The 16,627-nt window shown below is 39.7% G+C and overlaps 2 protein-coding genes across 4 annotated transcripts in view; both read right to left on the bottom strand.

Moving 5' to 3' along the window:
- Nucleotides 1-3,363, bottom strand: part of Iqub (IQ motif and ubiquitin domain containing) — a 57,603-nt gene extending 54,240 nt beyond the window's left edge. For 2 of the 3 annotated variants that reach the window (XM_076913644.1, XM_076913645.1), the window contains exon 1: nucleotides 3,223-3,351. The gene's annotated coding sequence lies outside the window, so the exon portion shown is untranslated. Of the gene's footprint in view, nucleotides 1-3,222 lie in introns of all 3 variants that reach the window. The other variant, XM_034519329.2, reaches the window with a different exon arrangement.
- Nucleotides 3,364-7,057: 3,694 nt separating this feature from the next.
- Nucleotides 7,058-16,491, bottom strand: Ndufa5 (NADH:ubiquinone oxidoreductase subunit A5). The gene is made up of 5 exons (XM_034519754.2): nucleotides 16,354-16,491; nucleotides 16,047-16,091; nucleotides 11,072-11,188; nucleotides 7,527-7,592; nucleotides 7,058-7,218 (listed from the first exon to the last, which is right to left on the bottom strand). Exons 1-5 carry the CDS (start codon nucleotides 16,372-16,374, stop codon nucleotides 7,117-7,119), a joined length of 351 nt encoding a protein of 116 aa, XP_034375645.1. The 5' UTR covers nucleotides 16,375-16,491; the 3' UTR covers nucleotides 7,058-7,116.
- Between the last annotated feature and the right edge of the window lie 136 nt (nucleotides 16,492-16,627).

Here is a 16,627-nt window from a genome sequence, read left to right as displayed (position 1 = left end):
GGGAAGCAAAATGACAGTGCTTTAGTGTTTAGCCCAGTGTGGTCCAGGTCATCCCAAAGCCAGGCTGCATCATAAGGACTAACTGAGAGCAGGAGGGGCCAGGACAGAAAGAAATCTATCAATAGAAGGGGGACGGTTGCAACCCATAGACTGAATTGCTATGGCTCTGCCCACTGTAGATTAAACCCAGCAGCCATAGTGAGGGGTAAAGTCTCTTTCTGAGTCGTCCAATTTGAGTACCAACCTTATGGGAAAAAAAATAATAGAGTTATCACCCTACTAGAAGGTGAGTGATCTCCATACTAGAAGATGCAAACACACATATGCATGTATGTGTGTGTTTGAAATAAAATATACAACTGTTGAAGTCGACAGATACGATATAAAGTTTCCTGCTTACAGAAGCAATCTGCCACAGAAAGACCCCAGATATCCTCTCCTGCTCTTAACTCAGTGTGACGAAGCAGAGGCTATGACCACTGCTTAGTTTTGGGGTTTGGTTTACAAAAAAAAAAAAAAAATCCATGAAAGCTTAAAAAAAAAAAAAGAAAGAAAGAAAGAAAAAGAAAAAACCTCTCCAACAAACAAATAACAGGTTGTCTTTGGTTTACCACAAGAAGCATTAAGAGCACCATGTATAGCCATCCATGCAGTCTTACTACACTGGTATAGGTTTGGATTGAATGTGTAACCCCAGGGCTTCATGTATTTGCAAGGTTGGCCCTTACATGATTCTAGAAGGTAGTGACTGCCCTTTAAATGGTCGAATTTAAATGCCCTGTATTTGTAAGTTGGAAACAGACATGATTTAAAATGGAGTAGAGGGTGTATAGCAGGTTTTTATTTTCACTCAGCTAGGATAAGCTGCTAATTAATATCTATTCCTCACACTCCCCACATGTCTATTAACACACTCCGCTTGCATGCATAAATATGTATAAACACTCACTGCAGCATGTTTTACATGTAAATGATCAAGCACGCATATTACAGGATTCGCTGGAAATGTCTGGATGCTCCTAGCATACATAGTGTCAACAGCATCCCAGCTACAATTTGGACAGATTTTTTTTTTAAATTAACTTTCAACTTTATAAACTTTATTATAACTTTCATAACAAAGGCCATGAAAGAGAATATAAAGATAACTATTTTTGTGATTCTAATGTTGTCTCGAACAATTTTGGGTTTGGTAGTGAATAAGTAATAAAAATGTATTCGATCCGGGATGTGTCAAATTGAATGTGAAGGTCCACAAGTTCCATTCCAGATGCCTGTTCTGATGGGGCAGAAGCTCACTGAGTTGTATAGACTTTGGGTCTGCTTAATTCTGATTTGTGATGTTTTTATTCATTTGCAGATTCTTCAATTAATGTTAAAAGACTATTGTTAATTAAGTTAATATAGTTTTTAAGAGCACAGGATATGCTTAAAAAGGAAAAAAAGCCAAGCTAATAGAACAGAAAGGGAGAAAATAAACAGTAAAATAAACCTCTATTGTTAATACCTTAGTATTATTTCTTAGTGTGAAGCAATATAATTCTACAAATTGTTCATTGATGAATTTATAATTGGAACTATATATCTTTAAATATATAAACTTTTCTGTATTTTTAAACATTGATGCAGCTTCGGTTTTTTTTTTTTTTTTTTTTTTTTACTCATTATATACTTAACATTTTAAAACATTTTCTACCTTGTTTTTCTCAACAATTGTATAGTAACTTCATTACAGAGCTAAGTAAGCCACATTATATTCTCTTGTTGCTCTACTGACGAACATTTAAGCTATCTTCTGTTTTATACAAGCAAAAGGTAGGGCTGCAGCAAGTGCATATCATCTTCTTTACAAATTGAAACACACTGCAAAAGAAGTCTCTATAATTAGGTGAAAAGTCAAAAAGACATGTAGACCTCCAATACAGTCCATAAAATTCTTTTCTTAAAGTTCAACACCATATTCCAGCCCTTTGATATTTCTTTTAGGTGGAAGGCAGGTTTGATATTTACTATTAAATTTTTTATTGCTTAAAGCATGTAGTGGTTTGAATAAGAATGGCCCCTATAGGCTTGTATAGTTGAGTCCTTAGTCACCAGGGAGTGGAAGTCTTTGATAGGATTAGAAGGATTTGAAGGTATGACCTTGTTGGGGAAAGTATGTTACTGGGGGTGGACTTTGAGCTTTCAAAAGTCCATCCCCCTCCTCCCCCCAGTGTCTGTGGATCAGGATGTAGTACTCTTAGCTATTGCTCTAGTGCCATGTCTATATGCTTGCCCACGCTGAGAATGGACTAACCTCTGAAAGTGTAAGCAAGCCCCCAATTAAATGCTTTCTTTTTTCTAAGAGTTGCCTTGGTCATGGTGTCTCCTCACAAACACTAGAACAATAACTAAGAAAGTGTCACACTATTTGATGGAGGCGTGGACCTTTTGGCACAGCATCTCACTATGTATCCCAGGCTGGCCTTAAACTTGTCATCCTCCTGCCTCATCTCCCTAGTGCTAAGGGTATGACATCCCCAAGGATGCTGAATTTCCCTCATTTTTATATATTATCAATTGAAATAGGTTTCAGTCTTTGGTTTAAAAATAAAACTCGGTACCTATTAAGATATATATATACATATGTGTGTGTGTGTGTGTGTGTGTGTGTGTGTGTGTGTACACACACACACAAATAAAAGTCTACCACTTCACCTCTAACGCATGATTTCATTTCTTTTCATTAAAGTCTGCTACATCTAGAATACTGGTAAGGCAGAGATTCTGTCTTGTCGTCTATGAGATAGGCCTTCTGAAATTTTTGTTAGTAAGTAAGACGATGACTGGAAGAAAGCAGCATGCCTGGTAAAGAAAGTTTAAAGGCCAAATTCTCTGCTGACTGGAAATGGTCTCCATAGATAGCCAGATCCGGGCACTCTCCTCTCCTCCAGCGTTACCATGATGAGCACCCAGGAGGCAAGGTGATGTAAACCTCTCATATTGATCCTATTGATTCAAGATACCCAATCAGTAGGGAGGGCGTAACTAGCAAAGAGTCAAAAGAGGTGAGATGCTTTGTAGGTTTTCTATTTTTAAGTAAAGTTAAGGAGCATTGTCCTCTGACCAGAGAGCGCTGTGTCCAAGAGAGATAGGCACCCTTGCAGGGTCTGGTACACCCGGATCACTCCCACTTAGAACCAGCAGCCATTTAGGAGAAGGCTGCCAAACGTGTCCTCTTACCTGTTTTAGGAGCAGCTATTACAGACCAAGAGGTTTCTCCAATCCTCGGAAGCAGCTCCTTTCTGCTTAGATGGTCTGTTGCTGGCGTATCCTAGCAACCGGCAGCTTCATCCGCCAGGGCACCGCCCCCGCGCATTTGCAAAGGAACCAGCCAGCAAGAGCAAAAGCGAAGGACCCAGAAGTAGAGATTGTTAGCTTCCAGAAACTGAGACCTTAAGATTATTCGAAGTTAACCTTTCTCCGGGAGTTCTCTCACACTTCTGAAAAGGCAGTCCTGTAAACAGTCTAAGCTAACAAGTTATCTTCTTTAAAAATGCAAATACGAACACTGAGCAACAGGGATTATAAAAGAACACGCGTTTACAACTGTGTGTCTACCTACCTTCTTTTGTCCAGTTAAGCTTCCCTTTAGCTTCCTGGCAGACAGAAAGAACAGGAAGAACTATTAAATATTCCGCTTTATAAGCCAGGATAAGCAAAGCTTTTATTTTTCTATCAAATTCTTTAGTCTTAAGTCAGATTTGGAGAAAGGATCAAATATGTTCCCTGCACAAATTTCATGTGGTATCTCACAGTAACAGCACATGTTTAGTATTAAGCACGGCACATCATCTGTATTTAGAATAGTTAATGCTATGATTCTACTGAAGGACTGTTAGCACTGCCATACTACTGAAAACACACACACACACACACACACACACACACACACACACGATTTAATGTGAGCCAGTATTAAACCCAGTCTGAATCAAGAGCCCAGATTTTAAACCCTTATTGTGTGCTATGTTTAACATCCTTTGATTGTTAAAGAGCTTAATGAAATTAAAAACGTGTAATAAAGTCCATTTCCCTCATTATAAGAGTCATCTTCTTTATACCTTGTTGCTACAAATCCACTCCCATTTCTTCGCTAACATCACTTTCCCACCGCTTCACCTTCAAAGGCTTATCGCTCATTATGCTCCTGTTAGGAGCAGTATGAAAACATCAGGGCTAAGAATAGAGACAGCGGAAAAATTCGTGTTCTTTCCACTGTTAAGTGTACTTTGATATCCACCACCTGTCTTAATAACTTACGGATAATGTACTATGAATGTAATGTACTTTAAATGTCCAATTTCAAAACAATCTTACCTAGAATGTACTTTTCTTAGGTGGTCTATCTTCATAAGGTTACTTGGATAGGTTACTAACACATCAATAGTTAGACACACACACACACACTCACTCACAGACACACACACACTTCTTTCTCACAAATACATAAACCTGTTTGGCTACATAAATGTCAATGTCTTCTGAATTTAAAAAAAACACAATAGAAAAATAGTATTGGTCAGAAAATAAAAACAATGCCATACTAAAGCTTTCAATTTTACTTTTCATCCTAAATCTGTGCACTTGCTTAGGTCTCGTTCAAAATGACTTCTCTACCTTGTCATCTCGCATTTACTCGTAGGCCGTTTCTTTTAAAGTGCTTCCACTTTTACAAAGACGCCACCTAGTGGCTTTATGGAATCAAGCCGTTTGAAGTAACTCCTCATGGAAATGTCTCCTGATAAAAACAGGTAAGTAGGAAAACTATTAGAATGATTATTTACAACACTAAAAATTGTTTGGAAATTACCGGACTAAATTTGCATCATTTGTGAAGGTCCACCCTCACGTTCCTGAAATTTTTGAGGTACGTCAGATGTTTGATATTCAAAATTTCACTGAATTTTAAAAGGTAATGTGGACATGTAGTTAGCATTAATACATCTTCAGTCCTCAAATACATTGACAGTTCTGTGACAAAACCACTTGTTCATATTAAAGTGGCATATAGACCACAAAAAACAGTGTATCAACTTTTATTGGGTTTATTTACAAATGAGCTATGGCAAAATTTTCTATTCCAGAGGATTTTTTTTTTCCTTTCCCAGAGATTTGCAGGCCTGTTTTACCCTGGAGAAAAGAAATCCATGCTCAGAAAGAGTAAAATATGATATTCTGTCTGTTACGAGGTAGTATATGCTTATCTCTAAGAAAGCTACAAGGTACACACACACACACACAACTGAGAATCATGGTTATCTTGCAATTTACAATCATATACAGAAATTAATATCATTGATTACACTTAGATATACAACATTTGAAGACTGCTTTGAAAATTAACAGTGTAGGAAACAGTTAAGAGTTCTATGGCATATTCAAACACACGGTCTTAATTCATGTGCCTTGCTATGCTCCCATTCCACACATAGTCGGGTAGTAGTAGCTCGGTCTGTGTCCCTGGTAGACCTCTTAGCTTTCTCAACTCTTCTTGCACATGTGCGATGAAAAAACAAGGAATTCACACCAGGAACCAGGTGAGAAGCAGTCTGTAGAATGCTTACTGCTTGATTTGCAAGAACCTAAATTTGACTTCTAGAAGCCATGTTTACAAAACAGGGCTGTGGCACATACTTGTAATTCCAATGCAAGAGAACCTTCCTAGGTCAATGAGAGAATTCTGTCTTTAAAAACAAAAACCAGTAAAATTAAAAAAAATAAGGTGAATGCTGCCCAGGGAATATCACACTTCAAGTTGTCCTATGGTTCTGGTTCTACAGGCACACATACAATGTGTTTGCCTCACTTGTGTGAAAGCCTAGGTTCAGTTTCAAGCACCATTAAACACAAACACACACACACACACACACACGCCTCTGATTCAGGGATGGACAGTACTAAGTCACTTATTTGTGCTACATTTCACTAACTAGCTTTAGCTGACTACCTCTAGAGACTTCGATACACATTTCTATAGTCTTCATCAACTAACTTCAATCTGAATGTACAAATTAGGATCTCACTATCCAGGTTTTTATGGAAAACTTTAATGTAAACAAAAATGTGTGATGTTTAGCAATTTAGCATTTTTCACTCATGTGTATATCGGGGCATAACTTGTATACCTCTAAGAAGCTAATAGTAGCCTTTAGACGAGGCTTGCCCCACTAATGTTAATTTTTATCCTTTTGAAGAAACACCCAGACTTCGTTAGCAGCATTCTTTATGAGAGGGAGAAAAATCAAAACAGGCCTTTTCTTCTATCCTGCAAATCTGAAAGTTGAGGGAAAGACTAGAAAACTACCTCTTGCTGGCATTACACACAACAGATGTGGCCTCCAGTGAGTGGCAGCCTAGCATTACCATAGTAGGATACCATATGCTGTTTGTTCAGGGCAGTCCTAGTGTATACCTGCCATCTTTATGAAACCATTACACACCCATTCACTGTCATCCCAAGCTGAATGTATCTATGGTTATCCAAGGTAAAAGCCATTTTCATTCCAAAAGGAAGACCGTCTGGTAACTGGAATATTCAGTCTTAAGTCCAGATGTGCAAAGCAAGAACAGGAGACACCAAAGTTGAAGATCAGTTCCTTGTCTGCCGAGCTGTATCTGTCAAAGATGCCCAAAACTAACAGGAGAAATTCAATGAAGAGTGACAGAGGCACAGCAAGCTCATTTTGTGACACCAGAGATGAAGAACAGCAAGCCAGTGTGAAAGGATTCAGAAGACCCGGTGCTCTTACCCAATGTTGTACCCTAAACATCTCTAAAATATAATACACACACACTACTTCTTTTAATTAAAAGAAGTCAATAGAGCCGGGCCGTGGTGGTGCATGCCTTTAATCCCAGCACTTGGGAGGCAGAGGCAGGCGGATTTCTGAGTTCGAGGCTAGCCTGGTCTACAGAGTGAGTTCCAGGACAGCCAGAGCTACACAGAGTAACCCTGTCTTGAAAAAAAAACCTCCTCCCCCACCCCAAAAAAAAAGAAGTCAATAGAAGGAACACATTGTAGCATCACAGAACATTTAATTGCACGTTTAATTCACATCCATCATCAGGCACTGATCATATTGGCCACTTCCACTGGTCAGCTGGCGGCTCTTCTATGAGCGGCTCCCACGGCTTCCACTGCAACATTTTTCTTGCCAGACTTAGTTCTTTTTCAGCCTATTAAAAAAAAAAAAAAAAAAAAAAAAAAAAGAGTTGAAAATAAGATCAGCTGATTAATTATTCAAGAGGTATTTTCAGAGTAATGCCTGGAAGTTAACTGCTAGAACACAGACCTTCATAGAATTCTAAAGTCATGATGTAGTCTACCATCAAAGTTTCACAGTCACCACCAGCTCTTAGACACTTAAAAGCCCGTCCTCATCCATATCAGTGGCCTTCAAATTTCACTCAAGGTCTTACTTAGCCACAGACTGCAAGTCAGACCAGCACTAGATGTACGAGCATTAAATGTTCATGTTCTTTACCTGAAGAATGACCTCTTCTACTTCACCTCCCTGAAGCAAGTTTTCTAATTTTTTAACATCTGGCTCCTACAATTTTAAGGAGAAAAGAAAAAAGGTTAATTAAAACTGAAGCATATCTGAATATTTTAATATCCTACATGTTAAAAAGCCATTTATAAAAGCCCTTATAAGTAATTTTTCTCTCACTATGGTCTTAAAATGTTTTATCAAATATGATAAAAATCGATTTCACCTCTCTGCTATTTCATTACTTTTGTCTTACTATTAAAAATTATTAAATACTGACATTCTTAGCAAAGGTAGGACAAATGATGTACAACTTAGTCTAAAATAGACTTTCAAATATTTTATTTTTGTAAATATTTTCTATACTTCCTGTAAAAGAATTAATAATAAATGCTATCATATGACCAAAAACACCTCTTCTGGGTATACAAATAATAAAGACTACATAAATAAAAATAAATAATAACATTATAGCAGTCACAAATTACAACCCCAAACTAGAAATAACCTAAATTACCAACAATAGAACTGATCTGTCACTTATGATACTGAGATATATGGCAATGATAAGGGACATATTATAATTATATACAACAATGCAGATGATTACTTCAAATATACTATTAAGTAGAAAAAAACAGACACGAATGGGTTTAAGAAAATCATTCCATTCCTTAAAAGGTTAGAAATAGAAAAAAAAAAAATCAAAACACTAGTTATCATTAGGAAAGTTTTTGGGAGAAGTGTTTTGGTGATGTAGAAATGTCACCTTTTTTGTCTGGTATTAATTAGAAGGTGCTGAGTTTGAAAATCCATCAAGCCCTACACTTACAATTTCTGCATATTTTAAATGTACCTATACATACATATTTTCTATACCTCAAGAAAATTGTTAATGTGGTACTTAAGGGAATTTCTTTATAATAGGCTGAATTTTTTGACATCCAGACACTGTCTTTTATGCATATATATATATAAATAAGATAGTCATTAACATTAAATGTTCTAAAAATGAAATGAAAAGTGTGTTAACAATAACTTTTTACTTCTGATGGAATTGGGAAAGCAGAACCAGGCACTTGCACACATGTGGTAATGTTCACCTGCTGAACTACACCCTCAGGATTTTGGAGCATGCACATTCAAGCAGGTTAGACAAGGTAAAGGACATTCAAGTTCAAGAAAAATAACCACAAAAATTAAGCTGCCTGGACTCCACAGACTCCATCAGCTTCTAACTGCTGAAGTGTAAATATCATATCTATAAATAATTTAAAAGCAGCTGAAGTAACAGCAAAGGTTCTATTATATCTCAGTATCATAAGTGACAGATCAGTTCTATTGATGGTAATTTAGGTTATTTCTAGTTTGAGGTTGTAATTTGTGGCTGCTATAATGTTGTTATATTATTTATTTATGTATTTTTCATTATTTCGCCTACCAGGAAATGATGGGATTAAGAAGATAAACACAAGCTAGACCTGGGCAGATCTTACAGACCAAGTCACAATTAACCTGCAAGACCATAGTTCTCATCGTGACTCTACCCTCTATCTCGACCACTTAAAGCTGGGTTTCAGAAACCCAACTCAGAAAGAAACATGGCACAGAAAACCACAAGATGATTCTTCAACAGGAAAAAGACATAAGATTTACATTCTGAGAACACATTCTATCATTGACAATGAAGCACTAGAAATAAATAATTTAAAAGCAGCTGCAGTAACAGCAAAGGTCTTAGGTTCCTACATGAAGAGTCAGTATCACCTGTGACAATGACTATGAACGGATCCAAAGACATAAGATGGTAAGTAAAAGGAAATTCTGAGGTAAGTGGGACCCAAACTAAACATCTCAGCCTATGGAAGCAGTGATAAAGGGAAGAGGGAAAGAGGAGAACACACAAGATAAACGAGTAAGTGTCACCAAGAGAGAGAGAGCTGAGCAAGAATCCAAGGTAGTGGGACAGGCTCACAGATGAGCAGCAGGGACATTATTATTATTCTGTGAGGCAAATCAAGTTAACATTAACCTCAAAGTTTCTTCCAAACTTGGCAAGCTAAGACTCAGATATCTAAGCTAAACTGAAACTGCTATTTAACTCTTAGGAAGAGGACTTATTGACTGACCTGTTGGTAACCTAATAATAATTCATGTTCTGTTATTACTTGTGCCTGGGTGAACAGTTTTTGAATTCTTCAAAGTCTGTGAAATAACTATGGGGATGAAAATTCAGCCACAGTTTGACAGAATTCTGTGCAGCACATCATTTCTTTCACTGTCTTCCCACCAGACACTAGATTTAAAGCTGTAAAAAGTCCCATGTGGTTGGCCACCATAATTAGAAATTTCAGTTGAGCCTGGTGATACAGATGCAAGCTTTAGGCATTACTGAGCAATATACAGAGTAAGTTCAAGTTCATCCTACAGATGAGGTGCTCGCCTTACTTGTGTGAGGGCCAAGGTTCAATCTCAAGTACCACTAAACACGCACGCACGCACGCACGCACGCACGCACGCACGCACGCACGCAAGCACGCACGCACGCACACTTTCTAACAGTTGGAGAGCGTAGAAGTCCAAAGTCGCTGTGAGAACACAGTTGGGTCTGAGGATTTTCCCCTCAAGTCCCAGACAGCTGGTACCTTGCTGTGTGCTCTTACACCCTTCACTTGCTGGGCACTCAAGGGCAAGGGGCAAACACTGGCTGTCTAGTGTCTATTTTATACACAAGCTAATCCTTATGGGACCAGGCCCTTCCTTATGAATTTAACTTTAACTATTTCCATTGATGATTTACTTCAAAATAAAGCAATACTATATATCATAGCTTTGACATGCAGACTTCTGGGGACAGAGTATTCAGTGTCAGTGTTGATCCTGTTCAGTGTAGTTTCAGGTAGGTTTGAAAACCAAATGTGGCCCTCTTCCTATACAACAAAGGTTTGAGTTTATAGTATTAGCTGAACCCAGGGCTCATCTATGCTATGAGTTCCACCATGGAGCCACACCTCTAGTCTTTTATTTTCAAACAGAGCCACACAAAATTACCCAGCTGGCTTTGCCTTTCCTCTGTAGCCCAAGGTGGACTGAATTTGTGATCCTCCTTCCTCAGCCTCCCTCGAAGCTGGGAATTATAGGCCTGCACCATCAGGCCTAGGACAAAGTAGTATTTTTTAAATAATTGTCTCGACAGCTTTCTGTAACATCACCACCACCAATTCTCTTGTGCACTGTTCTCTACTGTGATCAGAGGTCAGGTGGACGATCCAATAGTGAGAGGTAAATGATCACTAACAACCAGACAAGGAAGCGTGACACAAAGCACACCACAATGGATCCAATCTTCCTGCCCTCTGACACGGTAGTCAGTCAAAATATACGTGTGCTGAATGCAAAGGAGGAAAAGCAGAACAGCACTAAGAACAACAGTATAGACTGAGAGCTAAAATAAGCAATGCACACGTTCCTTACATGCCGTACTGGATGCACAAACAAACCCAACAAAACCAAACTGACTTAGCTACTTCGGTACTTACCGCTTTGACCATATCCAGCTTCTCAGTGGTGATCTGTTCTGTGTATTTTCTATAGGCTGCATGTTTAGGAAAGTGCTTCAGAAGATCAAGAATCTTGGTATACAATATCGTTAGCCTCTGCAAAACCAAACCATACACACTTCAGTAAGCTGAGATACCACCAGAGTTTAGACAGAACACAGTTCCTGAATCTTACAGGAAAAGAATTCACAATTTTAAACAGTACTTTACTAAAATACATATTTATACTCAATCTTACTCTGCAACCTAAGGAAAGGTGGTATATAAATATGGAAATTCTTGCTATATGTGATAACATAAAAATTATGTGTACATATATCAAAAGTATAATAATAAGCCAAATTAAATTAACTTATACCTAATGGCCTTTTTTGGAAATCAAATCATTGATTAAAAGCAGAATTCCTCCTCTTTAGGTAATGGGTACTACAAATTGTACAGAACATATCAGAGATGCCAGGACTACAGGCAGACCACCAAGGACAGCAGCAGATGCAGAATGGAGAAGCCTGAGCCTACCAGAGAAGCTGTTCATCCTGTGGATCACAGTACCAGTCTACTCCAAGCTCTAGTAGCCCAGCAGATCACGAGTACATCCCAGATGTCAGACACTGAGCTATTTGCACTGTTGGGTTTTAGTGTCCCATTGATCTGGTTCTAATTATGCCCTGTTCTTCCCTCTTGGATAAAGGGAGTATGTAACCTGTTGATTGTATGGGTATTCATAATTAAAGAGACTTTGGATAACACATGTATGCAGTACACATGCATATGTGTGCAGGTTTGCATGTGTAAAGATGCAGGTCTGAATGGACGTGTGTGCCTGTGTGTGTGGAGAACCCAGATGGATGTTGGAAATCGACCTCCATCTCTTTCCACTGTCTTCACTGACGCAGGGTCTTGTGATTGAACCTAGACCTAGTAGACAGGACTGGCCTAGCTAGAGCTCACTCTGAAGACCCCACCTTTGCCTTCTGGATGTCAGAACTGCAAGCAAGCTTCACACTCACACAGCATTTAAGTGGACTCTGGGGATGTAAACTTGGTAAGTTGAATAAAAGCTTTTTAAAGAAATTTGAAAGAATGTGATCTGACTTAAATTCTTAAATTTTGGTACTGTTTTAATTCTTACCCTCTCAAATTTATGAATATAACGCATATATATTCATTTTTAATATAATATTTTATTACGTTTCACTCTGCTTCAAATTTTGAGGGTTTTTTAAAAGATGGGGAGTAGGGATGACTAGAGAGACGGGGTGACTGGAGAGACGGGGTGACTAGAGAGACGGGGTGACTGGAGAGACGGGGTGACTGGAGAGACGGCTCACCGCTGCCCTCCTAGAGGACTTGGATTCTGTTCTCAGCATCCACTCGGCAGCTCACAACATCTGTGACCCGAGTCCCAGGGGATGGGACACCTTCTTCACTGGCACCAGGCACACAAGTGGTGCAGATAGACACACGCAGGCAAAACACTCATACACACAAATTTCAAATAAATTGAAAACATTTTTTTTTCATCTTTCAGGATAAGAATGCATCTAGTCTTAGAGAAATTCAGAGGAAAATCAGAAGGATCAGCATAGGACAATGAAAAGAATAAAAAAGTGTCTAACTTATTATCTAAACTGGGACATTTCTCACAGTAAAAAGAGGATTCTCATCATTACATCATAGAAGTAAGCTGCAGCAGTCCTCTCAAGCAGGAATGCACTCACCATATACCTGAGTGTTTCAGTAATCACAAGCAATCACCACTTCTAAAGAGTATTTTATTGTTTCAGTAAGAATGGATTTTTCGGTGTTCCTATGCAGAAAGCAGCATGTGTTGTTTGAACATAAAGACAGACTGGACATGTATCCTACTTTACATATATGAGTGCATACAAAAGAGACTGGATGGCAAAAAACACAAGAGCAAAAGATGATCAACACCATAAAACACAAAATCAACTTATGGCCATCCAGGGTAAGATACAGAGCAGAGAGGGGACGCTAGACAGAAGAGCCAATTACCTGCACTCACACAGCCCCACGGCCTGCGTGCCTGGACAGCTGCTTCTGTCCAGATGTCTTTGTCCCTCTACCGTAAAATGTACAGGAAATTTTATAGAGTGCTGGATCAGAGCAGTACCAGCCACATACGGTCTCAATCTCGTAAAATGGAAGACTCACTCCAGCAGAAAACAGAATGGTTCATAAAAGGATACATCAGTCAGAGCTTGAGAGGGTTAGCCAGGTAGAGACCTGGCAGCTGCTAGAAGGAATCATTTACATATACAGTAACATAGACATAAGCGGCAAAGCCACCAAGACCATGAAGGAGGTAGCACACACCTCTGCAGCTGTGCTGTGCAGTAAGCAGCTGCTCGGCATACACTGCTGTAGAGTGCTTGAGATGGCACTAACTCAGACTAAGACACGATGTAATTAAACACACTGTAAAAAGGGCTGCAGACGACTGTTAGCTTTCATGCTGATTACATAATGAAATGATACTCATGTTTAATGTTAGGTTAAATTGTAAAAAAATAATTTAAAAAAGCAAAAACAAAACCCAAAACCTTTCTTTTCCCTTTGAAGCAGGGTCTTACTGTGTAGCTTGAGCTGCCCTCAGACCTGAGAGTTTCTTTTCTTAGCCTCCCAAGTGACAGGATTACAACCATACACCACTTTTAATTTTATATATATATATATATATATATATATATATATATATATATATATATACATACACACACAAATATACATATATTTATATATATATAAAATGTAATTTCTAGAAAACTTAAAATTAGCATCTTAGCTTTCACATTTGGTGCTTGTATTTACTTGGATAGCACCTCACTAGAAACCACTATACAAAGCAAGCATTTATGAGATAAGGCAGGAGAAAGTCAGACTTCGTAGTGTTTATATTCTAAGTCAAAGCACTTGGGTCTTTTTGTGTGGGAAACTTAAAAGACTTAAGGAAAAAGTCTGTGTTTAAGGAAAATTAACTTGGTGGTCGTGAGTTAAAGAACAGCAGACACAGATCAGGAAGGCCAGTAATAAAGTTGCTGCAATAATTTTCACAACAAGAACTTAAGCTGCAGTAGTAACTGAGGGAAGATGAAAGAGGGCACACTGGAGACCGCTGCAGAAAAATTCAGCACAATCCACTATTAGAGTAAATATGAAAGTAAATGGTTTTGATATTAACAACATCCAAATTCAGAGCTGGGGGGTGGGGCAGAAAGATTCATATACCATCAAGAGAAATACAACCTATAGAGGAAAAATATCTAGAAATAGCAAACTGTGAGTTCTGTTCTCCACAAGTCTGAAGTTCAACTTCATGAAGAGTGTAAGAAAGCCATTCAGTATTCACTAACTATATACTATGTACTAGGCAGTTAGAGTTCTAGCAGTGAACACAAAATAAAGTCTCTGTGAAGCCTGGAACAGACAAGATAAGTTAGGGGAGTCTGGTCTGTTATAGTCATCTGGACAATCCCTAAAATAAAAAGCCACTGGAGGGTTTTAAGGAAAGTTTTACATACCCAGTACATTTTAGCACTTGCAAATCAGCTGAAAGAAAGCAGGGAAAAGCAGTTACCAAAGAAATGTAATTATCACAGGGGTGAGGACAACGGCAGGGAGAATGGTCGTAGTAAAGAAGGCGACGAGATGTGTACAGAGTCTGGATCACCTAGGGGTGGAACCCAGAGGATTCCGTAAGTGCCAAGTGAGGTGCGAGACAGTGCACAAAATCCAGGACCATTTTAAATGAGACGTCTCAGCTGGCTACGCTAAACCTAGCTACCTGCCTGACATATAAGTGAAGATGTGCACTAAGAGCGTGTGTGTGTGTGTGTGTGTGTGTGTGTAATATATACATACATACATACATATGACTATAAAAGGTCAGTGCTTGATAAGGAAATATAAATTAACTGTTGTCTGTACTCCATGAGAGCAGACAAAAAAGAATCGGGGCTTCAATACTGCAAGCAAAGTCTAAAAGTAGGGAAATGAAGGAGCAACTGGGAAAAGCAGAAGATTAGGGGGGAAAACCATAAATAACAACAATACAAACAAAAAACCCCAAACCAAGAAACTGAGAAGCTCTGACATCCAGTAAACAAAGTACTTAAAGCAGATCAAAAGTGTCAAAGTTGCTGCTCTTGGATCAGCGAGAAGGCCTAGAGGCTAAAGGCTTTGCCATCAACCTGATGACCTAAATTAGATCCCCAAGATCTAAGTGGTAAGAGAAGAGACCCAACTTCAGAAAGTTATTTTCTGACCAAGAAACACTGGCACGCACACAAATAAATAAACGTAATAAAGATACTCTTGGAACAGTTAAGAGAAATGTGAACTGACTGGTAGATTTAGCATCACTGGTAACACTGCAAAGGAGCAGTGTGGGCCAGGTCTGACTGAAGTGTATTCAAGGAGAAAGGAGAAGCTGGAGACGGTGGACACTGACACGCTTTCGAGTTATGTATGTATAAGGGAAGGAAAGAAATGATGCAATTGCTGAAAAGGGGGAGGGGTAGATTACAGGATTTTTGTTTAGGTTTGTTTGGTCTTGGTTGTTTCACCTCCCCACCCCCACCCCCAATGGATACTGAAGGGGGCAACTATTAGGAAGGCAGGGCCGGCCAGTGTTTTCAGGAATGTTTTCAGCAGGGAAAGGATGGAAAATGAAAATGCGAATTTGAAGGGAGCTGAGAAGAGTCCATACAAGTGAAGCTAAGAGAACGCCATTCAGAAAAGTGTCTTTATAAAGAGGTCACGGCAAAGGCAACAGCAAAAGGATGACACGGGATCGGCGAAGCTCAACGCTGCCCTTGCGGCCAGAGCTCGCGGGGATTGCAGGCCCCTTGTCCCGTTAACCTTGCAAGAGCAAGAACGCTCGATCCCAGTCTTCTCTGAGAAGGAGCAAGACACAAGAAGCTGTACTTACCTCGTGTGGAGTGTTGCACACGGCCAATCCCACCAAGCCGGTCGTCTGTTCGGAAACAAAACACGACCGTGCTGTTTACCGTAATCCCACGCGTAACCGCGCGCAGAAAAACCCAGCCCGCCCATCCCGGGGTCGCCGGGCCCGAGCCGGCTGATTAGCCGACCCTCCGGACACAACTACGACCCCTGTCGCCCCTGCCGCAGCATAGCGGTACAGTCCCCCAATCCGTCCTCTTAGCGTCTCCACCCACGGATGAGGGGAACACGGCTGTCTACCACCCCATCCACAGTGACCTCCATATGCTCACCTTCTTCAGTACGCCCGCCATGACAGCGCCCAGAGCCTCCGGCGCACAGCCCTCTGGGAACCTTTCCCAGGCCCGCTCAATCGAGCGTAGACGCCGCTCCTGGGTCACCTAAGAAACCACTTGGCTCCAACCGCTCGGGCGGGGTCTCCCGGCCACCGAGGAGGGGAAGGTTTGCGCCTGCGCAACGCGTACACGCGGCTCAACGTAGGGCTTTGCCTTAACCGAGACTGGCTGACGCCTCTGTTAAGGCTAAAGGTTAAGAAAAACGCTAAGC

Source organism: Arvicanthis niloticus, chromosome 15 (genome assembly GCF_011762505.2).
Source record: "Arvicanthis niloticus isolate mArvNil1 chromosome 15, mArvNil1.pat.X, whole genome shotgun sequence".
NCBI lineage: Eukaryota > Metazoa > Chordata > Mammalia > Rodentia > Muridae > Arvicanthis > Arvicanthis niloticus.
This window is presented reverse-complemented; position numbering and strand designations above follow the sequence as displayed.

Coding starts and splice junctions, on each gene's coding strand:
- Ndufa5 (XM_034519754.2), bottom strand. CDS start 16,374: ATGGCGGGCGTACTGAAGAAG. Junction 11,189..16,046: donor TGTGCAACACTCCACACGAG/GTAAGTACAGCT, acceptor TTGGTTTTGCAG/AGGCTAACGATATTGTATAC. Junction 7,593..11,071: donor AGCTGGATATGGTCAAAGCG/GTAAGTACCGAA, acceptor TTAAAATTGTAG/GAGCCAGATGTTAAAAAATT.